The following is a 27,885-nucleotide window of genomic DNA, read 5'->3' as shown; positions in this document are numbered from 1 at the left end:
GGCCGGGCGGCAGCGGGGATGGGCTATGTGGCGGCGGGGCGCGGCCTGGGCGTGGGCCCGGCGGGGCGCAGGCAGTACCGGCCCGGGCCCCTCAGCGGGCCCGCCCCGCTCCGCTGTCACTGCCAGCCGTAAGTGCGGGGCAAAACTGCGGGGGCGGGACGGGATGGACCTGGGGCCGCCCCTGGGCCCGGCTTCGGCTCTCTGCGAGCCTTCGGGATGCACTGGAGCGGCTCCGGGGGAGCAGGAGTGGGAGCAGACCCGGGAGCGGCTCCGAGGGAGCAGGAGCGGGGTCATACCTTGGAGCGGGGTCAGACCCGGGAGCGGGATCCGACACTGGAGTGGGGTCAGATCTGCGAGCGGCTCCAGGGGAGCAGGAGCGGGGTCGGATCCGGGAGTGGCTTTGGGGGAGCAGGGTCAGACCCGGGAGTGGCTTTGGGGGAACGGGAGCGGGGTCAGACCCGGGAGTGGCTTTGGAGGAACGGGAGCGGGGTCAGACCCGGGAGTGGCTCCGGGGGAGCGGGAGCGGGGTCGGATCCGGGAGTGGCTCCGGGGGAGCAGGGTCAGACCCGGGAGCGGGGTCAGACCCTGGAGCTCTAACCGGGTGTCACTGCCGAGCCCGTCCCTGCCTTCCTGCCGTGCCTGGCTGGGTAAAGGGTCTCGTAAGCTCAGCTTGGGCTCGGACGGGTTTTTTTTTATCGCAGGTTTGAAGTGTAAGGTGCTTGTTTTGGGGCTACTCCATAATCCTCACCCTTACCCTGCCGGGCTGTGAGGCTAGTGGGTGCTGCTCCAACTGATCTTTCCAAAATTAATTTTTCCGCTTTGCAAACCCACTGAGGAGCAGCAGATATAGCAAGAATCTGAAAGTGTGAGCGCTCGTTGGACTCTTGGCAGTATCAGGGACAGTAGAGAACTGCAGCTAAATCTTGTGTCAGTCAGTGCCACAATGTGTCTGTTACACGACCCAATAATTACCTAAAACTTGAAGGTTGATAATTTAGAAAATAGTCATATTAAGCTATAGGGAACCTAAAAATGTCCTGGAAGGTCTCACATTAAGAGGCTCGGTATGACTAAGTTATGAAGACTGCTTTGATTTTAACTGTTGTTTTTTTCCATTCTAGATAAGCATCTGATAAAAAAAGATGCTAGAAAGAGAATTGTAAGTATTTGCATTTTGTTCAGAAAACAAAAGGTGCAGTCTCTTTCATTATAATTCCATTATGATTTGAGTGTATGTGTATTGGCAGTTGTAGGCCTTAGCTGTGTCATTGTGTAGTGGTGGGTCTGTCACTGGGTCATGCTCTGTGCAAGGCTACACTGGTCTAGTTCTGAAAATACTAATAAAATTGTAAGAGATCTATGCAAAATTGTGAGGGCTTCTGTCAGGACAGGTGGCAGTTTGGGTTCAGTGTTGCATGTGTAGCCTTGCCATTGCCTTATATAACCCCTCTGGGCTGTAAGTTATTTTAAGACAGTTGAAAAAGAATTCTCTTAGTTTATTTTAGTTGTTTAGGTTTCTGAAAATAAAAGTGTGATCTCTCTTAAGGTTTAAGTTATCTATATAATGGATGCTGAAATTATTACTTCAGCTGGCACTTATTTAAAGTTGGGAGTCAGGTCTGTGAGGTGGGTTGTGGCAGAGTGAGGAGCAGCAGGTGACCCTCTGGAACCCCTGGGGAAGGGGAGCCTGAAGCAGGGCAGGGGCTGGCTGTGGGAGTAGCAGGGAGGGAAAAAGTCGTGGTCTGCGAGAATGACAACATCCAAACGGATCCCCAGTGCCTTGCCATGAAATAATCTCTTCCCAGCATAGGGAGCTGGCATGTTGGAATGGGCAGGGTGCATTTCTACCACACTGTTCACTGCTCTGCCCACTGTGGGTCTCAAAGTCGCTCTGTTTTTCACCAGATCTGTATCGAGGGCAACATTGCAAGTGGGAAAACAACATGCCTGGACTATTTTGCACAAACTACCAACATTGAGGTACTGGGTGCACATTTCTTTGTCCTTATTTCCCTCACTGAGCAGCTGCTTGTCTTAGATCCAACGTGTCCTTCGGTGCATGAGGAAGGAGCAGCAGGGGCTGAGCCATGGGCTTGCTGGGGCACCACCCCAACTTTTTATTGTCAAATTGCAGCAGAGAAATGTACTATGTACTGGATGCCAAGATACCAGTAAAACCTGTGAATCAGAGTTTGTACCTTTATAAAATAACAGCAACCCAAAGAGCATGGGCATGTTTGGACTTGCCTGTTTGTCATTTCATGTCACTGAAATCTTAGATGGGTCTGGTGAAAGCAAAGGAAAGAGCTATTATGTATAAATGCCTATGCCATGTAACAGAGATCCCAGTGAATAGGTGGCTTTTTTTAAAGAAGGAGAATCTGTTAGAACTGTTTCAGGAGATTTCTTAGCTGATCTGGTATTTGATTTTGCTTAGAACCAGGTTAGGGGAAGGACAGGCTTGTATTTTAAACAAAATCAAGGTCAAACTTTAGTGAACAATTGATTTTGTAAACAGATATTAATGCTTTCACCCAGCAGACCTGGCAACACATTTGGTAATAAGTTTTAGTCCTCCTAGAAATGCTGGGTTGCCAGATGTTATTTGGAAATTTAACAGAATTGTCCTTATGAAGTACTTAATTGTTAATCCAAAGGATAACAGACTTTAATTTGCATACAGTGCAGCATTTTTAAGTAGCTGCTTAAGTTCCCAGGTGGATGAGATTCTCCTAGGCCTGGCTATACAATATTGTTGCAGATTTAGACCCTGTTCAAACCAGACGGGTCTCTTGTGATTTTTTCTATTCAGCGTAGAAGCTTTTCTGATTCATTTTTTAAAATATTTGAATACATTTTGTTAGAACACAAAAATAAAATGAACACGAATGTGGTAGCAGTCTGATCATCCTCCTTTGCTGGTAAGTGTTACTTTCTGAGAAATTAATTTGTGAGGAAATGGGCTAATCTAATCAGTGTTTAAAAATGGTAAGAAGACATTGAATATTGACATTTCTCTATTTTTAGCAGTGTGCATTATAACCTTTTGTGTTACAGAATTCAGTGCTGTTTTTTAAGGATGAGCTTTCCAATACAAGTCCTGAATACTCTGATTTACTGCACAAGTATTCCTTAAAAATAGCTATACACTTGTAGGGTCACATTAAGTATTTTGAATCTAAGATGTGTTTAACATAGAGTAATTCTTTTTAACCAGGTTTTGAAGGAACCCTTGAGCAAGTGGAGGAATGTTCGAGGTCATAATATCCTGGTAAGTGGCAGAAATTATTTCTGCAATTAAAGTGATTTTTCTTTTAGCAGGACATGTGTGATGACTTTTTATCAGCCAGCGAAAATGCTGCAAAAGGTGTGATCCAAATCTCACACTGCAAAAACTAAAGCTCCATGAAGCAAAAGAGCTTCTACTGCGATTAAGACATGCATGTAATAGAAACATTGCATATAAAATGTGTTTTTGTCAAGGACTGAATGTCCAGTGAGCTGTGACTTAAAGCAATTCCCAGGAGGGTAAGCCCTGAGTGTGGCAGTTGTTTCTAAATGTGCTTGTGCCTGTTTCAAAGACGGGAAGGATGTCACTCGAGGTGAGGGGTGGATCCCATGGATCCCATCAGTTAATGTGGTTTGACTGGAGTTCTGTGAACAGCTCTGGTGCCCTCAACATAAAAAGGACATGGAACTGTTGGAGTTAGTCCAGAGGAGCCCACGGAGGTGCTGAGGGGCCTGGAGCACCTCCCCTGTGGAGCCAGGGAAACTTCCCTGTGAGGGTGGGCAGGCCCTGGCACAGGGTGCCCAGAGCAGCTGTGGCTGCCCCTGGATCCCTGGCAGTGCCCAAGGCCAGGTTGTACATTGGGGTTGGAGCAGCCTGGGACAGTGGGAGGTGTCCCTGCCATGGCAGGGGTGGCACTGGGTGGGCTTTAAGGTCCATTCCAACCCTTTAACACTGTATAAATCTCTGCTCCTGTGGCTGCTGCAGATAAGGAAAATTTAGCCCAGTGAGGTGTTGAGGGCCTCTATTCCCTTTTGGGTGGCCGAGGCTTTTTGGAACTGTTCCCCTCGGGGATGTCCCTGGGTCCGAGCTGCACACACCAGCCTTGCTGGGCTGTGGAGGTAGTCCCTGGTGTCAGAGCAGTGCACGGGGCTCAGCCCCCCTGCACAAACCCCAGGTGCCTGAGGCAGGGCTCTGTGCTCAGGCTCTGCAGCCTGCGGGGTGGGCACACCCCAAACCGTGCTTGCCCTGCCATGTGTCACATACCATCAGTGTTAGCACAGACCCTCTGAACAGTCAGTTGACCCTCCTAGGAGTTGCTGATGCCTTTCTGATTGTTGGTGAAGGGGTGGGGCACTTGCACAACACCAGATCGACCTTGGAGCCCTGGGAAAGTCTGATCTTGGCAGGGAGAAAAGGAGAAGGTCAGACCTGTGGGCTGAAGCTGTGCTGCTGGCTTAAAACTTGTCACCTCAGCCAACAGACACTGAATGATATTTTATTTTGAGTGAGAGCCTTTCTCTGCTATGCAGGATGGATTGTTGCTTGTAAGTTCTTTGTGTGTGTGGAATTGCAGCAATCAGAAAGTGGAACAGCTACCTGGGAGCTGCTGTGAGGATCCTTTGGGAAGAACAGCTGCCTGTGTTAATGAGGCCCAGACCATACTTAGAACCCTGTGTGATTTCTGGATGCACTGGGTGTACTGAGAGTCTGTCAATGCACAAAAATAGAGTAGTAGATAGGTTTTTTGTCATTACTTGGTTCCAACTGTTCCATGTGCAGAGTAACTAATTCCTGCTGACTTCAGCCAACCTCCCACTCAGTGTCTGTAGAGACAGGGCCATAATTCTTCATCTCCATTGTGGAGGGCAAATGATCACTTAATTCTTGTCAAATCTGATGGCAGCTGTTTTAGTGCACTTAGAGCAATGCTGTTGTAGAGCAAAAGCTTCCTAAATACCCAACTTCCTGTTGTGCTGTTTGTCCTGACAAATGTCCATCTGTCCTGCTTCCATCTCTGACCTCAGGGCTTAATGTACCAGGATGCTTCAAGGTGGGGGATAACTCTGCAGACCTATGTCCAGCTGACCATGCTGGAGCAGCACACCAGGCCCATGGTGAGGAAACTTCTTTTAATTTTAAGAGTAATTAGATGTGGTTATGAGTGCTAAATCCTTTTAACCTGTATTCAAGAGTTAAGATGCTGTGTGTGTTCATCCTTGGTTCTTGCAGTGAGTAGGAATTGCTGTGGTGCAGACATTGATATGCCCAGCGTGTGCTCTGGGGATAAAACCTCTGCCTCCTGCCTGCTCACAACTTTCCCAAACTGATCCTGCTGTTTGGGCACACCCTCCAGAGCTAGGCTTGCACAAATCTCTTCCTCATTTCATGTCAGTGACTTGTCTGTAATTTCATTGTTTCAAATCCTTGGCAAACACCAAGTAATCTCATGTTAGGATTCATAGTACTGCTTCCTGCTGTCTAGTACAAATTTAGCCATTGCTTCTTCTGTTTATGCAAAATACTTCCATTTTCTATTGCTTTTTCACGTGGTTTACATCCTTCTTTTCCTTGTAATTTTTTCTTTTTTTTTTTTTTAAATTTCACATCCTACCTTTTAATCAAAATTTCTTCATTCTTTTCTCCTTAAAACACCTTTTGTTACATTCTAGCTGTCTTCCATTCCCTGATTACAAGATCTGGTCTTAGATGCCATGCTTATATGTTACTGATTGTTCTTATGTTCTGTTTTCTGAGTTTGTGTCAGGGCAAACTTTTAACGGTGCCAAATCTGAAAGTGGCATATATAATCATTAGGTTTTTGGAAGAGGTGTTTTTCCAAGACAATATAAATCCTCTTCCATTGGAGAAGAAGTTCATTCAAGAATTCCTGAGGATTTCCCTGTATTTCATTCTGAGCTTTTTTGTTATTTGAACCTTGTTGGTGCTATTTTTGTTTCATTAATGTGCAGAAACCTGTGAGAATTTGTTCTGCCAGGCCCAAGAGTGTCAGAGGATCTCTCTGCTCAACATGAAGTGCTGGTGGAACACATGCAGGGCTGGCTGAGGGCTCTGTCAGCTGCAGTTATTTCTTTTAAAAGTCCTATTTCCTTTCTTGAATGTGTATGATGTCAGCCCTGTGCTGTGACCCAGTAATGCATGGGATGGGGCAGCAGTTTGGGGAGCAATAGCTCCCATTGTCCTGCAGACCCCAAGTGAATTGCTGCTTTTTTGTACCCTGGGTTACCTTCCACTGCTCAGCTGAATGCTGAGCACTTTGCTTTGAACTGGTGTCTGAATAACAAAGGAGAGTAAGAACGGGAGTCCTTGTTTTTTTGTGGCTCCCACCCTTCCAGTAAGTTTGTTTCTCACAAGATCTGAAAATGGTGTTTCATATGTGCCATATGAGCGTGAAAAGAAACAAGCATGAAAATGTACAGAGTCAAGTTTTGTGTTGCAGATTTCCCCCATAAGGATGATGGAGCGATCCATTCACAGTGCAAAACACATTTTTGTGGAAAACCTGTATCGAAGGTATGGGATGTGGTTTTCTACTTTATTTTCTTGGATTAATTATTTTAAATAAATATGTAATCAAATGATATTTTCTTTGGTAATGTGCATTTAAGGGGCCTGTAAAATCTGCCAGTTCTGTGTTGGAGGGGCAGTGTGTTTGGTATGGAGTGTGCTGCCCACTTCCTGTAGGACTCTGAAAAACCTTTTTCAGCAGTGCTCCTGAATATTTAGCACTCAGTATTATTCAGACACCCTCTATTGAAGTTATCTGCTCTCCAGCTGAATACCCAAATCTTGCTTGAATCAAACACATGCTGGACAGGTAAAAACCCACAAGGATATAAAGAATAAGACTATAGGAGGGAGAGAACTGGGCAGTGTTATCTAGCCTGGCATCCAGGATTGGCATTTCTTGCAAGCAGGGACTCAAGTCCTGTGCTCTTGCTCAGAATCAGGATTGCCAGGATCACAATAGGACTGCAAGCCTTGGTAGGCTGTGAGTAAAGAAAGAAGAATCACCTATTACCTGCCCCAGGTATAACTCACCCGTCCCAAACGAACTGAAATAGTGCAGCAATCAGGCGTTTGTTTCTTTGTTTGGAATGCTCCTTCTGTCTGTATGTGACAGATGGGTTTTAGTGGGTTTTTCAGTGGCCTTGAAGGACAAACCCAGTTTGTGCCACAAGGTGTCATCCGTGCTGCACGAGCACCTCTCTGCCGCGGAAATGCCTTTGGAAGTGGGGGGAAACTCACATTATTCATCCCACACAGTGCAAGCAGCCTGCAATATCCTCATTTTTAGTTCCTGACTTCTTTTTTCATTGTAGACAAAGTGCTTTTCCCCCAAAGACTTAATTGCTATGAGGCTAAATCTGTTTGTGTCAGCTTTGTGAATTAATGTAATAATAACAATTTTAAGGGCACCTAAGATGTTTTGTGGCTTCAGCACTTTTTAAATGTTGGGAAAAGGGCATTTGCTTTGTTTTGTTACAGTAAACTAGAAGGCAGCTGATAGTGCCAAAAGAAAGGGATGTGTAAAAGGATTATAAATAAAACAAAGAATAACTGAGGAATGTATGGAAGTAGCTATTTTGTGACACATTAAAAATGAGTCAATCAGGCTGTGTTGGGTGAGTTTTAAATGTGTGCACAGGAGTGTGCAGGGTGTGCTGTAGGTGAGCACTGCAGTTCACTGTCCCTCTGAATCTATCACTAGTTGTGACAGAAAACTTGCTCTGTTCATGTTGGACTTAGGCAGTAAATACATGACTTGATAGGAGTCAAATGCCAGCAAACTTAGGAAATTTAAACACCATTTGTACCTTTTATATTCCCTGGATCTTTATGTATCTTGAGCCAGAGTCCTCCCAGGGTTACCCAGGGAAAGCAAAGGTGTGTTGTCTGCAGGGCAGGTCAATGCAGAATTCACTTGGATGTGTCTGTCTTTTAGGGTAAGAGCAGTGGAGCTTTTCTTACTTCCAATTCCTTTCAACCTTCTCCCATCTCTCCTGGAGAAGAGTAGCACAGTCAGAGTTTGGCTGATGTAGGTCCCTGATGCCCAGAACTGATGTGTTAGAAGAGCAGCAGTGACCAGTGTTAGCCCATTTCTGGATGGCAGATCAAGAGGGGGTGGGTACAAACAGGGATAGGGATTTTACTTTTTTCCATGCTTAGGGAAATATCTTTATTACTTTTGCTCAGTTTTACAAGTGATCAAAGAAGTTGACAGGGAACTGGTTTAGAAATCTGTGGAATATTTTTCTTCAGTCCTGTTTAAAATGGCATAACTCCATTCAGCTGGAGAGCACAGGAGCCTCCCAACTTCGCCTTTTAAAAAAATTTTCTATTGCAGAAGCCTTTAGGAAAGACTATGGAATATGTGTTACTGTCACCAGTTTTGAAGAGAGGATACTATGAAATTAGTAATATTTGACAATCAGGAATATGGTAATAAGTGAAAATTGATCCACTTATAAAAACATAGTATGTGATTCTTAACATGTCCTCAGTAACTCCCTCTTACTCTAATTTTCTGATACTTTATTATTGTTGATGAGGTAACTTTGAGACATTTGTCTCCAACATTCTGTGCTCTGAGTTCAGAGTTCCAGTTAAGCATATTGGATATTTCACTACTCTTTCCACAAATATTTCTTACAGTGGGAGTAAATTTATTGACACACTGACATTATATTTTTTCTGCCTTTTACTGTGGCTTCTGTAAGGAATTTTTGGTGCTGCTCAGTAAATCCAGCCCTTCTGGTGACCTGCCCTGGGACAGATTTGAACTGATGCTGATACAGAGAACCTGAGCAATAAGTACCATTGAGTACTTAAGAAAAAAAGGAAAAGATCTGGTCTTTCTATTTTTTAAATAATGGTTTTTGTGGCCTTCAGTTTGGGTGGGCATAATGTTTGCTTCCTTTCACAAATGCTGGAGTAATGAGGAGGGATTCTGGTCAGGTAAGCAAAATGAGAGTTTGGAGTTGATGTCTGCATGCTGCTCTTGTGTTTGTGCAGTGGGAAAATGCCAGAGGTGGATTATGCTGTCCTAAGTGAATGGTTTGACTGGATCCAGAACAACACTGATGTTTCAGTTGATTTGATAGGTAACATCTTCATGGGTCTGGAGGGCTGTGTTTGTGGGTGGCTCTCCTTCCTGCGAGAAAAAAGAATTCTTGTTTCTTGGCCATGATTCAGTATGGAAGTGAGCACCATCAGACAGCTTGGGTTTGTGGGAGGTTCATGGGTTGATTCATGGTAGTGCCAAAGGGGAGGTCCACTGGTGGTAGCCAAGCCAGGATCCTGCCCTTCTATAGTTTGTGAAGTGAGTTTCTTCTTTGCTTTTCAAGCTGATCCTTGAACATAAGTATTAAATTTTTTGTTTCTGCAGTTTATTTGCAGACATCTCCTAAAGTTTGTTATGAGAGGCTAAAGACACGATGCAGGGAAGAGGAAAAAGTCATTCCTCTGGTAAGGAGTTCCTCTGATACATATGCTTACAAGGAGCTTTGAAAACAGAATGATTCCAATCTAAATACTAAAATTGTATCCACATATTGCCAAGATGTGCTGCAGCTGTTTCCACTGGAAACTAAACCCTGAATATTGAATTTTCATTTCTTTTTAAAAAACGATCTGTCATGCACACTGACTCTCCCAGGAGTTCTGCTGGAGCAATCAGTGCACTGTAGCTGACTTTAGGTGCACTATTAATCCCCTGCTAATCTTCCCTAGGATGTAAAAGTCAGTTGCCTTTGTACCATTCAGTGGCACAAAAGGACCCAGGTGGAGCATGGATACCTGGGCTTGCAGGTGCTGAGATTTCTGGGGGCACTTTGTTGTCTGCTCTCACCAGGATGTTTGTGCATGAAAAGTGTCTCTGCTGTGGCTGAAAAGAAACAACTCCTTGAAAATTGTGAGCTTGGGAATCTGCTTTAGAACAAACTGTGGTGATGGAAAATGACTTTCTGTGCCAATTTAAGCATGGCCCTTCATGCCACAAGGCTTCTAAGGAATCCTGACCAGACAGAAATGCCGTTCCCTTTGCAGCTCTGGGTGGGTGGCTCAGGAGAAGCAATTGTCAGCTGAAGATCTGTGCAAAGAGCTAAATTTTGGGCCATGTGAAATTTTGCCTTGAGAATAAATCCTTCTGTAATGGATTTGAAGAGCCCTTATGTTATTTTGCAGCTCTGCTGAAGAGGAGGGGAGCAGTTATGAATGAGCAATGTGAAGTGGTCTCCATAAGAAAAAAAAAAACAGTTGATGAGAGGCAGAAGAGCTTTTAGAGGAAATTGAGTTATGAGAAAGTGAACTGGGAATTTTAGGGAAATGTATTGACACAGAAAGTGCCTCCCATACATATTCTTTGCAGCCTTGCCCTTTTTGTCCTTACTTTGTTATATTTTTCTCTGTAAAACGTTTTACCTGTGGGAGAGAATCATGGTTGTTTGATCTTAAAAGGAGCTGAGAGCCCTGTGCTCCTGTAAGCTGTGTCTTTGAGGTCTTCCTGGAGTTAAACTTTGTACTGGGAATTAATTTTTCTCAAAAACCTTCTGATGCTTTTTATTTTTTGTTAGTGGAAGGTATGTGTTGCAGGCTTTTATATGTCTCTTAACTATCTCCCAAATGGATAAAGATTGCAATGTGCGTGTCATCCCTAGGCATTTGTGTTATTCCAGTGCCTCTTTTCTAGGAATATTTAGAAGCTATTCATGAGCTCTATGAAGAGTGGCTCATTAAACGTTCACTGTTTGAAGTTTCCTGCCCAGTACTTGTGAGTATTATTTTAACCAATTAAGCATGTGGGGGGTTGTTCTTTCCAAATAATAGGAGCATTGTGTAGTGGTGAAAATAAATAAATCTGCTTTTCTGATAACCTTTGGAGAAGGACAACCTCTGACAAACGTGATAGCTGTTAGTGTATAGCACTGCCATCTCTGCAGTGGAATTTCAGGGGCTGTTCATTGGGATTGCTTGCAGGATCAGCTGTGTAGCTTTTCAGGGAATGCCAAATTCCCAGCAGAAAGCAGCTTGGGCAGGTCCCTAGGAGTATCCCAGTTTGGCTGCACTGGTAGTCCTGTTCTGTTCTGCTCAAAATAAAAGTTTTATGGTGTCAGTTATTTCCAGTGTTCTTCTTTCCAAGGTTATTGGAGCTGACCATGACATGCAGAAAATGATAGAGAAGTATGAAGAAAACCGGGACCAAATACTGAACCCGCCTGACAGACAACATAATTTATAGAAGCCTGTGACTGTTGTATCAAAAATCATCTACTGAAATCTGATTTGGTGTGTTTAATATTTAAATATAATGGGTACTGTTTTTGCACTATGCTTTGTAGAATGCTGTATACCAATCGGGAAGAGAATATGAGCCAATTCCCTTTGTGTTTTTAGGTTTTCCATCAGCTTTACTGTGTCAGTTCTGTTCAGCTAAAATATGGCTGTTTCCCTCGTTTCCTACTTCACTGCTGCTTCCTATAAGTAACTTTAATTTCTTCTTGTTTTTTTTCCCCAAAGACAGCCCTGTTTTTGTAATTTGAAATAAACAGTTTATTACAACGCTCCTCTGAGGGAAGATACTTGAGGTTTCTCTTAATAACCTCTTTGGGGTGAACTGGGGTGAAACACCACCAAAGGGCCAGTGTGTGTATGAGGGAGCTTTGATTATTACAGAGCTGTCAGTTTGGCCTGTGCCCAGCAGATCATCCTGAGTATGAGCACATGGGATAACCACGGGATAACCATGGCATCAGCCCCAGCCAGTCTGGCCTCAGGAGGGGCAGGTCCTGCCTGGCCCACCTGATCTTGCAAGGCTAGGTGCCCCTCCTGGTGGGTGAGGGAAAGGCTGTGGATGTGTCTCCCTGTAGTTCAGCAGAGCCTTTGAGCCCCTCTCCCATGGGAGCTCCTGGAGAAGCTGCAGCCCCAGCTTGGCCAGGGCCATCCTTGGCTGGGATGGGAACTGCCTGATGGCCAGGCCCGGTGCTGGGAATGGGATTCCCCTGGGATCCATGCTGGGACTAGTCCTGTGGACACCTTCATGGATGGTGTGGAGGAGGGCAGAGTTTACCCTCAGCTAACTGGGGTGACACCCATTGGGTGAGGGCCCTGGCCGGGCTGGGTGCATGTGCCAAAGCCACGAGGTGCAAGGGGTCAAGGGCCGGGTCCTGCACTGCAGCTCCGGGGGAATGGGCTGTGGCACTCAGGGCTCTGGGCTGGGTCACAGAGTGCTTGCTTACAGGCTGGGCTCGGTGACCTCCGAGGTATTTTCCAACCTCAGTGATTCTGTGGTTTTCAAACAATTGCATTGCAGTAGAAAGGAGGGGTGCAGCTCGTTGGATTCTTTTCTATTCAAGTACAAAAATGTCTCAAAGTGTGGAAGGCAAGAGAAAGATCTCAGCATCGAGGCCGGATTGTTGGAATATTGATGTCCATGGTCAGATTAACGTTCAATCGTGATCCCTTGGGGTGGTAGCCACCAAACAAAAGGTTCAGAGGTTGCAGACATGGTGTTCAGCATGGGAACAGCTGTATCCCTCCCCAGGGAAATGATTCCTCCTGTCAGCTGTGACACTGAGGGCTGTGCAGAGCCTTTGGCAGGACTCAGGGCCATGCTGAGACCTGGGTGATCTCAAGGGCCTCTGGCTCCAGGAAGATGCTGCCCTGCCCTCTGCTCCTTGGTTCCCCTTTCCAGGCACATCCTGAGTGGCCATCAGGTGCCTGAGGCACAGCAAGGCATTGACCCCTTCCTGCCCAGGCTTTACACATTTCATACCAGAGGTAGGATGTTCATTATTTTATTGTTGCAGGAAGCAAATGAAGTGCATCCAGTTAAAGTAGCTTTGTTAAACAGATCTTACCAGTTTGAAATGGTGTTTTGCTCTAATCCTACCCATATTAATGCAACTTCATTGAATTCAATGGAAGGAAGTTCTTTCTGCTCTAGAGGACATCACAATATAGCTTAGTTCTGAAGAGAACTGTGCACTGGTAGTTCCTGGTAGTGAATTCAGTGCAAAAAAATTTTAAAAAGCCTCAAAACACAGTTTTTGTAAGTGATTGCAGAATGGCCCTGAGACCCTGCTCTGGCTGAGGAACAGTGAAAATACAGGGTGCACGGGACTGCACTTGTTATTCTTTTCAAATGTTTCTAAAAAATCCTAGATTTCTTAACTGGTTTGCATTCTTTGAATTTACTTCTTTTTGTAAAGTAACACACAGGTGGTTTTTTTGGTTTATATCACGACCAGTTTATTATGTATGACCTGTAAGTACTTGGAGAGTAGAGAACACCAGTGGGGGTTTCATTCTTGGACTTGTTAAAGGAAATGCTGAGTTACCCTTCACTTGTGCTTTACCCTCTGGGTGTTGCCTTCAAGGGAATCCTTTCAATGCAGCACTTGGACTTCTGTCACATTGATTTTCTGGGTAGTTTTAGGGGAATGATCCCAGAAATACAGAATGTATTTTTCCCCTACTGGTTTTGGTTAGTTTAGCTGAAACAAGCAAGGCTTCATTAGCACTTTGATCACTTTGTACAGACATTTGTCAGGCACTTAGTGCAGGATAGAAACATTCAGTTATGTGGCTTTTCAACAGGATCTGATGGTGCTGCTTTTGGACATCACTGCTTTTGTGGGGTTGTGGTTTGCCTAAAACCCATTGCACTGAAAGAACCACACACTGAATCAGGAATTGCAGCTCCTGTCCTGTTATTCCCATCTGATGAGCTGTTTCTTTTCTTAATCACTGCACCTTAGTAAGGGTAAATGCACAGAGAGCATTTCCTAGTGAAGTACTAAGTTGGTACTAAAGCTTGTGATCCCAGGAATGCCATTCTACTGCTCTGTTGTAATCGTTATAATTTGAGCTTAAAAGTAAGATTTTGTCTGCTAAGTAATGATCTTACTTATTGCAGCTTCTTTGTAGGGGAATATCAGATATTCTTGGTACTTTCTGTTAAACTTTCAAAACTTTTTCTTCTCTAAGAGTCCAAAAGAACGATTTCTTTGGAAGTGGTTCTATACATTTGAAGCTCAGTTATCTGCAGTTTGTTCTTAATTCTAGTTTCACTATGGATATACATTTTACACAGCACAGAAAATGTCACTTAATGATTTAGTACAGAGAATCTTGCAGCCCAAAGGATGCCACTGTTACTTGTCAGGACACAGCCCTGTGCACGCTTTTGTTCCTAACACTCATTTCTCACAAGCCCAGCCACAGCTGAAGGCAGTTCTGTCCCCTGGTGTTAACTTGGGCAAGGTTCTGTTTCTCCTACACTGCTGGAATCAGGGGATGACAGAATTTCAACCGTTAGTTGTTCAAAAAGCAAATCTTTATATTTTAGTTCTTGAGGTTTTCCTAGTTTAATCCATGTGTGCTCCCCTGAACTTTTTCGGGGATGAAAGTAAATTATAATTAATTTCAGCTAATATTTTAACTGTACATGAAAGACATTTTTTAGCATTCAAAACTGAGCTCTGTATTAGCCACTGTGAAGAAAATTAACTCTACCCCAGCCCAAACCAGCACACATTTCAGTGCTACTGAAAAAGCTACCTGAAGGGGTGTTAAAGTGTCGTTCTAGTTAACAAGTGTATCACAGAATGCCAGAACTTTCAGGGCTGGAAGGGACCTCTGGAGGTCACCCAGCCCAAGCCCTGCTCAGGCAGGGTCACCTGGAGCAGGTGACACAGGAGTGTGTTCAGGTAGGTTTGGAATGTCCTAGAGAGGGAGACTCCACAGCCTCCCTGGGCATCTGCTCCAGGGATCTGCCCACTCCAGGAAAACAAGTTCTTCTTCATGTTGAAATGAAACTTTTTGTATTTAAGTTTGTTTATGGCCATTGCTCCTTGCCCTGCTGCTGGGCACCACCCTCTGACAGCCCTTGGAGATATTTGTATGAAGAAGCACTGGAGACTGTGCCTAAGCACAGCAGCAGTTTCCTCTCCTAAATTAATTCAGAGTTGGGTGTGACACAGGCTCTCAGTGCTGGCACCCCAGTTTCCAGCTGATCCAACACTCCTGAGCTTTCCACACAGCACTCCCACCTGCAGGATATCCCTGATCCTGCCTCTGCTGCTCACTGGGATCTTTCTCTGAGCAATTTTTTTTTTCCTGCCACTAAAATGGCAAAGAATGAGATTTTTTCCCTTCACTTTAGTGAGATGAACTGGCCTGCAGAAAAAAATCTGTGAACTTCTGGTGCAGAATTAAACCAGGAGCAGAGGCAAGAGAAATGGCAGGTGTAGCTGGACCTCTCTCACTGGTGGCAGCGAACAGTTACAATGCTCAAGGCTTCTCTTGGAAATTGTGGCGGCCACAAAATACTTTGGTAACAAATGGAGGCACATATAAAACCTGTAACACAGTTAATGCCTCTACAAAACCAAGGGTTCCAACAGCTGTTTCCCTCTTTAAAGCTAAAGGAATGTTATCAAACTTTCTAAACCTGTTTTCAGCTGAAGTCAGGAGGAAGATTAGCTCAGGCACAGCTTCAAAGGAATGCAGAGAGTTAATAGGAGTGCACTCCAGTATGGCATTTCTGAAGCTGGGTCTTCCAGTTTAGAATAATTTCTCTTGTACTGGAAGACTCTTCCAGGAATAGGTCTGGTAAGGGAAAAAAGAAAAGTCGGATGCCCAGCTGAAGAAACCTGTCTGGCATTAAGAACAGCCAGAAGGAATTTGACTGATGAATTAAATGGATTGAAATTTATAGAAGTTTGCCTACCCTTTATAAAGGTGACCTTTCTGGTTTTCTCATCAAAGGAACCATTAAGAATTTGTGTAACTCCTGCTATTTACTGTCCCAGAGCAGTGATGTTGTTTGGGGGTTTTTTTGAACTGTTTTGACAAAGCTAATCATCTCCCTGACAACAGGATCAAGGCCACAGGTGAGAGGACAATCCCCCCAGGTAATTACAAATAAAGCACTGCAGACAGGCTCAGGTGTGATGGCACAGCACTGCCTGGTCGGTTCTGTCAATGATGACATAAGGCTCCTGGGTGTCAGACTCTTGGGAATTAGAGTTCTCCAGCTTCCCTTCCCTGCCTCCAGTAGGGTCCCCTGCAGGCTGCAGCAGGCTCCTCCTGCCCCCGTGTGAGGGCTGCACATCAATGCTCTGGGGGGGGATGTAGGTGAGGTTGGGGGGCTCTCTGATGTGCCTGAAGCACTCAGAAGCTGGCTGTGCCTTAGCAGGATCCATGAGCAGTCTCTTGCTGTCAGAAGCAGTGGAATCCTCCAAGTGCCCAGGAGTACAGCACAGAGCTGAAGGTGGCTCCGTGTGTGACGCTGCTCTGTTGTGCAGCTCAGCACTAGTCAGGTATGTATGTTTTATTTGGGAGTGATGGAATTCTCTAACGTGCCTGTCACTTGTTCCTGCATAGGCCATTGCCTCAGGCTGGCCAGTTTCCTCTACTGGATATGTAAGTTCTTCCTGAGCATCCCTGATTTGTAGTTCTGTGAAGGTTAAAGAGAGCTCACAAACATCCTCTTCCCTGGGGACGCTGCAGTTTTGGGCAAAGTCCTTGTAGGGCAGAGACTTCAGCTCAGTGGGCTCATCACCAGGGGCTGGGTCTATGCAATTTATGGCATCATTAATTTCTGCTTCAATTGATCCTTCTGGGACTCCTGGAGCTTCAAACTCCAAGGTGGTTTTGCTGTCACAGGAGCTGTCAGCAAACATGGCAAAGGCTGGGGGGCCGCTGGCTCCTGGGGACAGAGGTACAGGCCCCAGCCCTCGTGCAGCTGCTTCTGCAGCCCCTGCCAGGGCATGCTCCTCACTCAGCCTGGCTCCTGCCTCCTTCTCCAAAGCCTTTGGAGAGAGAGTCTCACTGAAGATCGGTGTCTGTCCTATGACAATGTCACTGTATGTGATCAGGAAGTCCTCGCTGTCTGAGCACTTGCCCGGGAGATGTGTGGTGTGGATTCCTTGCCTTTGCTGCTCCTGGAGGCTGCCGGGGGATGCAGCAGCTGATGGCTGAGCCACGTCCCCTTTGATCCTCAGATTCCCAGCAGCTTCAAAGGATGCAGCACAGGTAGCTGAACACTTCTGCTGGGGAGCAAGGCACAAAGCTGTCTCACTGGTCCCTTCACTTCCCAGCCTTTCAGTGTCTCCTCTCTGGGGTGTCTGATCTTCCTCACCCTCCTCTCCTCGATGCTGATGTGTTTGTGCTCCCTGCTGCAGGCTCTTCTCCAAATTGTCTTCATTTGTCATCTCGAGGATGGCTTCACACTCGATTCTTGCCAGGAATATCTCAAATGCAGTCTGCTTCGTTTCTTCATTGTTTCTCTTTTTGACAAGTGAAAACTCGGTGGCTGTAGTTGCCACATAACCTATTTTCTCCAGGACAGCTTTCACAACATCCTCTGGGAGCACTGGCTGGATGTAGTACACAAAATTGCCGGTGAAGGTCTGTAACAGAACCCAACATGGAAAAGCTGGTCAACACTGGGGGAGTTGGTGCAGGGAAATGTGAAAGAGTTGATTTCCTAAAGATCAAAAATACTTCAAAACTTGCTTACAGCTTTCAAAAAACTGTGTTCTAGAAGTCTGAGTTTTGAATTGCAGTGAGTGAGGCTTTCCTAACAGCACTATTTTGGCAGCCTCTTGAGCACTGTAGCTTAGCTACAGCACATCAGTTTCAGTGAAGTTGTGCCAGTTTAAACCTGCTGGGGTCTTGGCTAAGAGTACCAGTATTCAAAAAGGAAGAGAGTAAGGAAATCATTTTAGTCAAACTAGAGAAACTCAGAAATAAACCTTCTGTGTTCTGCTGAACCTAAGCTTTTTAAACAAACAGAGGTTCATAGAATGAATCATTGAGGTCTTTTCAAAAGAAACAGACATGATGCACTCACTGTGAATCACATTTCTGAACTGGTGACAAGTCTGTAACATTTTCTTTATCCATAGTTCAGACTCCTGCTGTGAACTTTACTACCCTTGAATTAAACTGCCAGTTTTTAAAAGCACCTTTCTGAAGAGAGACTATTCTAACAGAAATATTGTCCAAACACCTATCTTTGCACAAGCTGTCTGCAAACCAGCAATAAAATGCTGCTGCTGTGCAACAACTTAAAAAAGTGTTCAATGTTTGCTTGGTTTTGGAGCTACCCCAGGCACGAGGCCTAGTTTGTAACCTGGAAGTGGTTTTTAGTTTTGTCTGAAACCCTGTGACAGGAGAGACTTTTCTGAGCTGGGCATGACCAACTCCTGGCAAGTGAGAACGGGACAGAGGTGTGAATGCAAAATCAGGATTTTTCAGGAGTGGTCTACCTTGTTTTCAGGCTGCCCAGCTTGGGCCAGACCAAAGCTGACCCTTGAGTATGTGTCACAAGCAGGAGGTTCAGGAGAACAATACTGACCCCCAGAATGGCCACAGTATAATTCTTAGATAAATCTGTCAACAGTGCCCTGCACTCCTCGCCTTCTGTTCCTTCTGGAGGGGGGGCAGCTGCAGGCACTGCAGGGACATCAGAGCAGGTGAGTGGCAGGACATGGGAAATACTAATCCATGTATTTCAGTAGCTTTTAGTCAAATCTGTACATGTACAAGGTACGGGTTGTTCTCCAATTTGTGCCTTGCAGTAGAATTATTTCAGGCCTGCTGCAGGCTGTTTTACACTTTGGGTTACCCACAGTGGTCTTCAAAGTTGGATTGTAATGCAGCCTAGGATTCTTGAGTTAAGAAAAGCTGGACCCACTAAGTGTAGACCTAACTATCTTGTGCTTTGCCCTGTTTTAGGGAGATGAATGAGAAGAACAGGAAATTTACAGCTGTTTGAGAATCCACAGGTGAGACCTAAGTGCAGGAAGAAGCAAAGAAATGGCTTTTCCTCACCAGCACCTGTTGCCAAAGTAAGGGCAATAAGTTTGCATTTGGGTGTTTGGGGAGTCTGTATAAATTTGGGATGTGTGAAGATGGCTGTGTCTTCTGGGCCATGAAATGTGTTCAGTGTGCTGGGGAAGTGGGGTAACCGTGACCACCCTGCTGAAAAAAACACCAGCATTTCCTCTTTCCAAGGAGCTGTCCCTCCCACTCCACCAGCTGCAGGCTCTGAACTGAGATCGGGAACCAGAGAGGCACTGGCCCACCTGGCCTTTGGTGGTGGTGGCCACTGCTAAAAACAGCCCTGCTTATAGGAAGATTTTGGTCACAGCTTAGCGTGATGAAAGGCAAAGCCTTTCAGAGTAGCTTTCACCTTCTCTGCTATCTCACCACAACAATGAGTCCCTTCCCAACCCCAGAGCTGCTCAGCACTCCCAGCCTCAGGGAGAAGAAGGTCTGTGAAGGCCATTGAACACCTCTGAGCAGCCCTGCACCCGCTGGGCACCCTGACCTGAGCAGGATGGGCCCCTGACCCCTAATCCCGCTCCCTGTCCCGGGCAGGATGTGCCCCTGACCCCACTCCCAGCTCCCTGTCCCGGGCAGGATGTGCCCCTGACCCCACTCCCAGCTCCCTGTCCCGGGCAGGATGTGCCCCTGATCCCGCTCTCTGTCCCGGGCAGGATGTGCCCCTGATCCTTCGCTCCCTGTCCCGGACAGGATGTGCCCGTGGCCCCACTCCACCTCCCGGTGCCACTCCAAGTCCCGGCCCGGGAAGCGGCCCGGTAGCCCCGGGGCAGGGCAGTGCCGTACCTTGAGGGAGCGGATCTCCCGCCGCCAGGGGCACAGCAGGAGGTTGACACAGAGCAGCTCCAGCAGCTCCAGCGCCCTAAGCAGATCGTGCAGGGCGCGGCCGCCCCGCGCTCGCCGGCAGCGCTCGGCCATGCCGCGCACGTCCAGGGCCCCGCGGCGCCCCGGGCCCAGCAGCCGCCGCGCCCGGGCCTTGAGCGCGGGGTCGGCGCAGGCCGAGAGCTGTCCCTGCGCCGCGCGGGCCGCCAGCAGCGACACGTACTCCCTGAGCAGCGCCGGCTCCGCCATGGCACCGGACCCGCCCCGCGGACCCGCCCCGCGCCGCCATTGGCCGGCAGCGCTCCCGCGCCGGGCGGCCATTGGTGCTCCTGCCTGTCAGTCAGAGCGGGGGGCGGAGCCCCGCGAACAGAAAGTGAAAGGCGGGAGGGCGGTGAGAGCTCGGGCTGCGCGCGCGGCGGGGCGGGGCTTGTCGCGACAGGAGCGCTGAGGTGAGGGCAGGGCGGGCGTGGGGATGGCCCGGAGTGTCCCGGAGTGGCGGTGGCTCCCCGGTGCGCAGCGCCAGTTCTGTACTTTAACCTGGTTTGTACAAAGCAGGGAACTGTTGGAACCCACCTAAAGCTCCCTGATCATCCAAAGTTTACACCATTTGTACATTTTAACAGAGGTATTCACTGGTCACAAATGGTACTGGTTTGTGTTGATGAGTGCTCATAGCCCTCTTTGCTGGTTGTGTCGGCCCTCGGGGGGAATTGTCCTGCCCTGGGCCATTCATCTGCACTAGACGGTCATTGAGTCGGTCACGATCTCCCACTGCTGAAATTCCCTTTCCCCCAGGCACTGCTCCCATCACTCTGCTGGATCCTGGCCAAACAGCCCATTCCTTGTGGGGCTGTCTTCCCTCTCCTCAGAAAGGTCAGCCAAGCACACAGCAGTGACACTGCGATTGCTGCCTGCCCAGCTGGGGACCCCTGAGACCAGCTGTCATCCCGGGGCCTGTCCTGTTCCTCCTGCTGGAGCTGCCTTTGGATCCCTGGGCTAGGGCTGGGTAACAGCTGGAAGAGATCTGTGTCTGCTGTGGGGCTGACAAGGGTCCTGCAGTGGGGTTAGATGAGATCTGTGTCTGCTGTGGGGCTGACAAGGGTCCTGCAGTGGGGTTAGATGAGATCTGTGTCTGCTGTGGGGCTGACAAGGGTCCTGCAATGGGGTTAGATGAGATCTGTGTCTGCTGTGGGGCTGACAAGGGTCCTGCAGTGGGGTTAGATGAGATCTGTGTCTGCTGTGGGGCTGACAAGGGTCCTGCAATGGGGTTAGATGAGATCTGTGTCTGCTGTGGGGCTGACAAGGGTCCTGCAGTGGGGTTAAATGAGATCTGTGTCTGCTGTAGGGCTGACAAGGGTCCTGCAGTGGGGTTAGATGAGATCTGTGTCTGCTGTGGGGCTGACAAGGGTCCTGCAGTGGGGTTAGATGAGATCTGTGTCTGCTGTGGGGCTGACAAGGGTCCTGCAGTGGGGTTAGATGAGATCTGTGTCTGCTGTGGGGCTGACAAGGGTCCTGCAGTGGGGTTAAATGAGATCTGTGTCTGCTGTGGGGCTGACAAGGGTCCTGCAGTGGGGTTAGATGGAGGTTGAATCCAGCAGCTGGAAAATACACCTGTGATCCAGGTGCTTTTCTAATCTTGATTTTTGGAATCTGAATTTTCAGGTCACCACCTGTGGTCCCCATGATGTTGTGCACCTGTGTGACTTCACAAATTGATAAATGTTCTCTCATGTGATTATTATTATTTTAATTCACAGAAGTATATGGTCATAATTTCACATAGAAATTATTTCTGTAATTTAAGGAAGGGAATCATTTGTCAGACTGTACCAAGACCACTTAGATCAATTGAATGTGGTTTCTATTCAGGAAATACATCTTTGCTCATCTTGCTGTGCTAAAAAACGATCTGCTTGAATATTTCTGAGATGATTGGCCTATTATTTCCTGCTTTTTCATCTTTTCCCTTGGTGATAGGTTGCCATTTTCAGTGTCCTGACTTCAGTAATATGACTCTGCCCTTCCTGAGCTTGGACACTGACCTGTCCCCCAGAGCAGGAGGGACCTGACTTCTTCAGTGTTCCTGTGGCCTCTGCCAAAGGTAAAATCCAAATGTAAGTGACTGAAGCAGTGTTGCTTCCTCAGCAGTTGCTGAGTTGTGGGTGGTCCCAGAGATGTAAATAAAAAGCACAGAAGCAAACAGAAATACATGTGTGTTCTTTACTAAAAGTTCTGTGTAAGATCAGTATACTAGAAATTGAAGCAGGAGAGAGGACTACAGAAATACAGGGTTGTTATCATGTAGCAAGAAACAGCATTTCCAGTTTTCTTTCTTATTTTACTCATGTAATAAAGCAAAGGCCTGTGTTAAGCCTGCGTTGTAGCACTGGTAGTAGAATTACAAAAGGGTTTAGGATAATATCTGATAGTAGGAGATGAATTTCTCAAGAGCAACATCACTCTGCCAACTTGGCTGAGATTTATCCAAGATCTGCAATATTTTCAAGAAATGAAAGCATTTTCTTATTGCATCATTACAAGGAGTTTCAACACTTGCAGTAGTAGCACTGGAAGCTGTTGGTGCAGCTTCAGAGCTGCAAACCTCTCTCTGTAGTGTTTTACAGCTGTTTTTTTTCTTTCTAGTGCTGTCAGTATTTATAAGCACCCCCCCATCCCCCACAAGCTTTGTTGGATATCACTCAGTTAAAAAGATTAACAAGAGCAGAAAATGCTAAACCACTCCTGCAAGTGATGGTGGTAAGATACCACAGAAGGCAGCACACTGCCTTTAATTCAGTTTGTTTTTTAACTGTATATGTTTTAAATTAATCACATAACCCAGGTATTCAGTGGTAACTTAGAAAAATGCTACAGTGTGGATGTTTTGGTTGGCTCCCATATCCGTGTGACAGCAGCTGGGATTATTTGGATTATTCTGTGATAAAAGGATGACAGGATTCTATGGAGCGCTCCACGCCACAAGAGGGAGCAGGCAGATGTGTGAGAAATGCTGCCAAACCCAGAGCACAGTGCCAGGGACACTTCACTGTTACTGAAAGAAAGACTTGGATTAGTTCTCTACAATTTTACCAATGCGTTGCTAACACGAGGTAATATGCAAATCTCCCACTCTCATCAGAAGTCTACTTAAAGTCAGATTGTTTTGGAAATCACAGATACAAAGTTGGTTGGGAAATCCCTGTCTGAAAGGTTAAAAGCCAAACCAAAGGGCTTTCCACCATGAAGAGAAACTGAGCATCAGTAACAGAGCAGGGACTCCGTGTGAAAAGCCCTCTGTGCCTTCAGCTCGGTCATGGTACTTGAAGAGTCTCACTTTCAGGGGAAAAAAATCACGCTTCCCTTCTAGTGGGGGTTCATTAGACTCCCCCTGGCCCTCCCCAGCAGCAGCCTGAGGGAAGCAGTCCCAGAGCCTTGCCCTGTTCCAGGCAGCTCTGCAGGAGCTTTCACAGCCATGAAAGCAAATCCCATTCTGCACTAACCACCTTGTGCTTCCCCTCGTGGGATTGTCCTGCCAGTAAATGTGACTGGGGCACTCTGTGCATCTCCAGCCTCTCAGAGCTGGGGTAGAGTGGTGTTTCTCTCATTGCAGGGTACTTTGCATATCACAAAATTGCTTAAACAAATACTTTATAGAGAGAAGCAGTTCTCTCTGTTAAAAACACAAATGTGAAACAGAGCCTACCTTCTAGCAATGCCTGCCAGCAGTTCTGCAATGCAAAATGGTGAATTTTTGTTCTTTTGGGATAGTATACTGAGAATAGTGAAAATCTTGCTGAACTGCAAAAGAATTGTCTCATTTTAGCAAAATACATATTTAATGTCATCTAGTTAGCAAAAAATGCATGCTTACCTTGTATCATGTGCATATGACTCAGTAATGGTATAATTTATATAGCAGTAAGAACCATATAATTACTTCCAATCTAGGTATTAATTATAATTGTGTCAATCTTTGGAGTGTTGAATGATGATTACAGTTAAAAATTATCCAGTATTTACAGAAAATGCAAGTGCAATTTTAATAATTTGGGTGCTGCTTCCTTTCAAACACAATTATACATTTACTATACTCAGCTTTACATATCCTTTAGTGGGGATGGAAAATGAAGTCCATTTTCTCAGTGTAAAAAACTTTTTTTTTTTTTAAATAAATTATTTTATTTTAGTGAAAATGCCTTTAAGAAATTTCCTGGAGATGAGCCTGTGATAATTCTGCTCCCCTACCACAGCTCCTTGGCTCCTGGCCCTGGTCCCAGAGGGAGCCCAGGCTTGTGAATGCCCCAGTGGCTGGCTGGAGCTCCATCCCTGCTCTTGGTGTGCTGGCAGTCAGTTCTGCATCCTGCTAGCACCCACACTCACCCAGGGGTTTTCCATTAGACACAGAACTTAAAAATTACTTAAAAATGTACAGTGCAAACTAAGAGCTCGACTTTCCTGTAGCAACACGTTTGAAAACAACACAGCAAAGAAGTTTTCCAAGGGAAAGTCCTGAGGAAAGCTCAGGGTTGAGCTCTCCTTGGTCTCCTGTGGATTGTGTGTCCTCAGCCAGACACACATTTCACATGAGGAATGGGACTATTTCACATGAGGAATGGGACTTTCCAGGCAGAAGTGAACAACAGGATCCAAACTTTGTTTTGTTTAAGGCAATACATGGAGACCTCCTTGGCTGCCTACTGTTGGATTTCAGGGCTGGCCTCTAGTCTGACTTTTGCAACTTTTCTTTTCGCTGGGCCATAAAAAGGATGTGGGGGAAGCAGATCTTCGTGTCGCACACGTGGACCTTGCCCAGCTCGGGGTGCACAGACAGGAGCTCAGGGGATGTGTTGTCTGTGAAACACGAACCCAGCCCCGGGAGCTGTGCCCAGCCTGGGGCTTGGCCAGCAGCTCCCAGGAGGGAAAAAGGAGCAGGAGGTGCCCTTGGGGGTCTGGATCTGCACTGCCCTGCCCGCCCCAGAGCCAGTGCCTGTTCTGGGAGCCCCTCGGTGCCACACTCAGTGTCCCCTGGCCGGGCTGGTGCAGGGGAGGCTCCGTGGGAGCAGCGAGTGCAGCCACAGCCGTCCCTGGGGACAAGGTGCTGCTGTGCCCTTACACTGCTGTGCCTGAGCTGAACCCCCAGCCCAGCTCCCACTGCCCTGGCACACCGGCCTGGAACCCACGGATTCCCATCCCAGTGTCCTGGGCTCACTCGTTGGGTTCCTTTTCCTGGTCCCTCCTCTCAAAGCTGGGAACGCTCCTGAGGTTCTGTTCCTGTGCCCAGCCCAGCATCTCTCGCAGTTCCTAGAGGTCACTGTGGTCACACGGTCACATCCAGGCTCCTTATGCAAAAAGACACTTGTTTGTGCCTGGCAATGCAGCTGTGTGTGGGAATTGACCTGATGCATCCTCTAGGATTCCTGTGCCCTTCCCTTGGCTGCAGCAAGGCCTGTGCAGGATGTGCAGCCCCAGCCTCTGGGGACACACTGCCACCTCTCCACCACTTGTGCATGGTTTCTTCTGAGGAAGACTTGCAGCAGGCTTTGCAATGGCCTGGAAAGCCCGGTGCCAAAGGAATAATGTGAATATTAAAATATAATGATTACTTTTTTCTTTTGCTCCTACATGGTACTGATAATCATCTTTTTTTAGGCAGTGTTTTGCCTACTGAAACACATAGTTAGACAAAGAGATATTAAAAATGCTTTTTTGTCAATACAGTGAATGAGATGTACTAGTGACACCTACAATGACAACAAAATGCTCTTCTTTTTCCTTCTGTTCTAAAACATGGAAAGTACCCTAAAATCAACAAGTAGGCTTGACTGGATAACATTTATCTTCGTGATGAGTGGCTGATTTCAATGGTTTTTGCAATGCTCCAAAAAGGTCAGATGCACTGCTTGTCTCTGCTGCTCTTTTATGCTATGTGATGCCATGGAACACTTTGAAGCACAAACAGGGAAATTTAGGTAAACTTGCAAAATTCACTGTAAAAAAATCCCATTGTATCCCTGTTTTAAGCTATAAAATTGGTAAAACATCCAGAGGTTTTATTCTTCCATTGGTCTGAGTTCTTCAGAAGAACTAAAGGAAAGAGCCACTTTCATGGGCACGATGTGGGCTCTGCTGGGCAGTGGGAGGCTGTCCCGTGTTTCTGTTGGAGCAGGCTGAGCTCACACACCACTGTCCCGTGTAGGGGAGCAGCCTCCGCCCTGGGAGATCACCGAGATTCCTGAGCTGGGCTGCTGCCAGTCCTGCAGCCCCACGGCACAACGTGCAGCCCGTCCTGCAGTCCCAGGTGCTGCTTCCTCTTCCTGCCTGATACAGATATTTAAAGGTATTTCATTTCTTTGGCAAGGGTCCATAAGGGAATATGGAGGGGGATCATCTGTGGGAATATATATTTGTGTTGCTCCTGGCCCCACACATTCGTCGTAGCTGAAAGAAAAAAAGAAATATTCATTAGATTCCTGGGAAAAATGCCATAGTACATTATTTCAGCATAACAGAGGCAAGTAAAGTGAAAAGAAAACAGGTGTCTGGTGTTTTGTTCCTCAGCCCACATCCTTGCTGACCCGGCCATGTCAGATACTCAAGAATATAGCACTTCAAACCACCCAGAGATAATCCCAGAGGTGCACAGTCACCGTAAGTGCAGTGCAGCCAGGGCTCATTCCTGCTCTCACCTGCCTGGTTAGAAAAATCTGGGGGAAAGGAAGTGGTGTTGCTGTCTCATTGTGAAAGGAGGTATGGAGAGCTGGTGATGCAGGCTGGCAGACACCGCTCTGTGCTGTCCTGACTGCAGTCTCTGGAGCTCAGCCAGCACAGCCCGGGTGGAAGGAGTGTGCTCCAGGGGCAGCAGGATTCCAGGAACTGCAGAGCTGTGCTGGGTGGCTGGGCAGACTCGTGCTGGTCTCTCTGGGGCTGGGCACGGTGCCTGTCGCGTTCCTCCCGGCAGCAGGAATGCAGGGCAGGGGCATTGCTGGGGCTCCCATGGGAGCCAGCCCGGGTGCACCCAGGCCTGTGGCTCTGTGCCAGGGAAACCCTCCCTGTGCTCCCGGGCTGCAGGCAAGAGCAACAGAGTCACAACATCATGATCTTCAATGTCAGACCTGCTTTGTGGCTGCTGTTTAACCATTCCGGATCATTTATAATCCAATCTTGAAGAAGGGAATGCTTCCTGTTTAAAAAAAAACCTCAACCTTTCCTTACTGAATTAACCTGAAAAACATTTCTGCTGGAGCCAGACAAATTAAGAACCTCTTTCCTCAGCCACACTAACTGCAGAGCAATTAAGATCTGGGATTTTTCCTGAAAATTGGGATCTTGAGCATGTGTCCCCTGAGCAGACTGCAGGCACACACTGTGCCCCTGTACCTGTGTTACTGCCAGGCTAAACCAAGTTCCCAAACCCCAGTATGGGTGATGGAAATGGTTATTGGGGGAGGGAGAGGTAAGAAAGGTAAATCAGAGTGCTACATAACTAATATCCACGGGTGTTTTTATTTTTACCTTCATTTCATTTTACTTTTATATTCATCAGGACAATGGCTTTAAATTCAGACTAGAAAAGTTCGATTTGCCCATCACAAAATAATATTTAAGGACCCACGTCTGTTCTGAAAACCTTGAATAGGGCTGCTAGATATTTCAGAAAAGTCTCAGCTTGTTAGGAAGCAGAATTTTTTTTTACAGCATGTGGAAAAAATGTCACTCAACACACTGATGCTTTCAAACATACGTGGTAGTCTTTGAAAAGTTCTTAGACCTCAGTCACAGATTGAGGACCTGATGTCCTCAACTCTCCTTGAGCTCCATGAGGGTAAAGGAACAGCCACTTCTTGCAGGATTCCTATGAGCTGCACCTTTACTTAATTTACATTTTGCTGACCCAATGCCCAGTGAATTTATTTAGAATCTCTCCTCAGGTTTTGACTGACTTAATCAGGCTAACAGAGAGCACTTACTAAGTCTGTTAGCACAGGGGAAAAGTGTCCATTCAGAAAAGCCCACAGTAATGTGAGTTTCAAGGTGGAAAAGTGTGAATCCTTCTGCCAACACACAAAAGGGAAGAATCTTTAATTGGCTTTAATTTAATGTCTTTTCTGGACCACAGCTCAGCTTTGTAAGAACTGAACTGCTGGCTGGGATAAACAGGGAAATGATCCCTTGGGAAGGAAATT

The 27,885-nt window shown here is 46.6% G+C and overlaps 3 protein-coding genes and 1 long non-coding RNA gene across 4 annotated transcripts in view; 2 read left to right on the top strand and 2 right to left on the bottom strand.

The window, feature by feature from the left end:
• The first annotated feature begins 10 nt into the window (after positions 1 to 10).
• On the top strand, positions 11 to 11,592 carry TK2 (thymidine kinase 2). Its single transcript, XM_088171796.1, has 10 exons — positions 11 to 128; positions 1,122 to 1,159; positions 1,906 to 1,980; positions 3,218 to 3,271; positions 5,035 to 5,124; positions 6,468 to 6,541; positions 9,044 to 9,132; positions 9,417 to 9,496; positions 10,719 to 10,799; positions 11,169 to 11,592. Exons 1-10 carry the CDS (start codon positions 26 to 28, stop codon positions 11,265 to 11,267), a joined length of 783 nt encoding a protein of 260 aa, XP_088027922.1. The 5' UTR covers positions 11 to 25; the 3' UTR covers positions 11,268 to 11,592.
• A 1,214-nt stretch (positions 11,593 to 12,806) lies between these two features.
• On the bottom strand, positions 12,807 to 19,962 carry LOC106860181 (uncharacterized). Its single transcript, XM_014887907.2, has 2 exons — positions 19,667 to 19,962; positions 12,807 to 17,442 (listed from the first exon to the last, which is right to left on the bottom strand). Exons 1-2 carry the CDS (start codon positions 19,949 to 19,951, stop codon positions 15,973 to 15,975), a joined length of 1,755 nt encoding a protein of 584 aa, XP_014743393.2. The 5' UTR covers positions 19,952 to 19,962; the 3' UTR covers positions 12,807 to 15,972.
• LOC148222308 (uncharacterized) lies at positions 17,438 to 23,986 on the top strand. The gene is made up of 2 exons (XR_015806184.1): positions 17,438 to 18,885; positions 21,680 to 23,986. It is a non-coding gene; the product is annotated as an uncharacterized LOC148222308 (long non-coding RNA).
• The window catches only part of BEAN1 (brain expressed associated with NEDD4 1), a 54,173-nt gene continuing 48,196 nt past the window's right edge, over positions 21,909 to 27,885 (bottom strand). The window contains 2 exon segments of the mRNA XM_088171794.1: positions 21,909 to 25,917; positions 25,919 to 26,140. Of these exon segments, the coding sequence (XP_088027920.1) occupies positions 25,806 to 25,917; positions 25,919 to 26,140 (334 nt within the window). The 3' untranslated portion in view covers positions 21,909 to 25,805.

Source organism: Sturnus vulgaris, chromosome 12 (assembly GCF_052056855.1).
Source record: "Sturnus vulgaris isolate bStuVul1 chromosome 12, bStuVul1.hap1, whole genome shotgun sequence".
Classification (NCBI taxonomy): domain Eukaryota; kingdom Metazoa; phylum Chordata; class Aves; order Passeriformes; family Sturnidae; genus Sturnus; species Sturnus vulgaris.
The sequence above is the reverse complement of the archived record's forward strand: the minus strand, read 5'-3'. Positions and strand labels throughout refer to the sequence as shown.

What these genes read in the sequence shown, in the direction of transcription:
- LOC106860181 (XM_014887907.2), bottom strand. Translation starts at nt 19,951, where the DNA reads ATGGCGGAGCCGGCGCTGCTCAGGGAGTACGTGTCGCTGCTGGCGGCC. An exon ending in GGGAGATCCGCTCCCTCAAG is followed by an intron (nt 17,443 to 19,666) that starts GTACGGCACTGC and finishes GTTCTGTTACAG; the next exon opens with ACCTTCACCGGCAATTTTGT.
- TK2 (XM_088171796.1), top strand. Translation starts at nt 26, where the DNA reads ATGTGGCGGCGGGGCGCGGCCTGGGCGTGGGCCCGGCGGGGCGCAGGC. An exon ending in CACAAACTACCAACATTGAG is followed by an intron (nt 1,981 to 3,217) that starts GTACTGGGTGCA and finishes CTTTTTAACCAG; the next exon opens with GTTTTGAAGGAACCCTTGAG. An exon ending in TGTTTCAGTTGATTTGATAG is followed by an intron (nt 9,133 to 9,416) that starts GTAACATCTTCA and finishes TTGTTTCTGCAG; the next exon opens with TTTATTTGCAGACATCTCCT.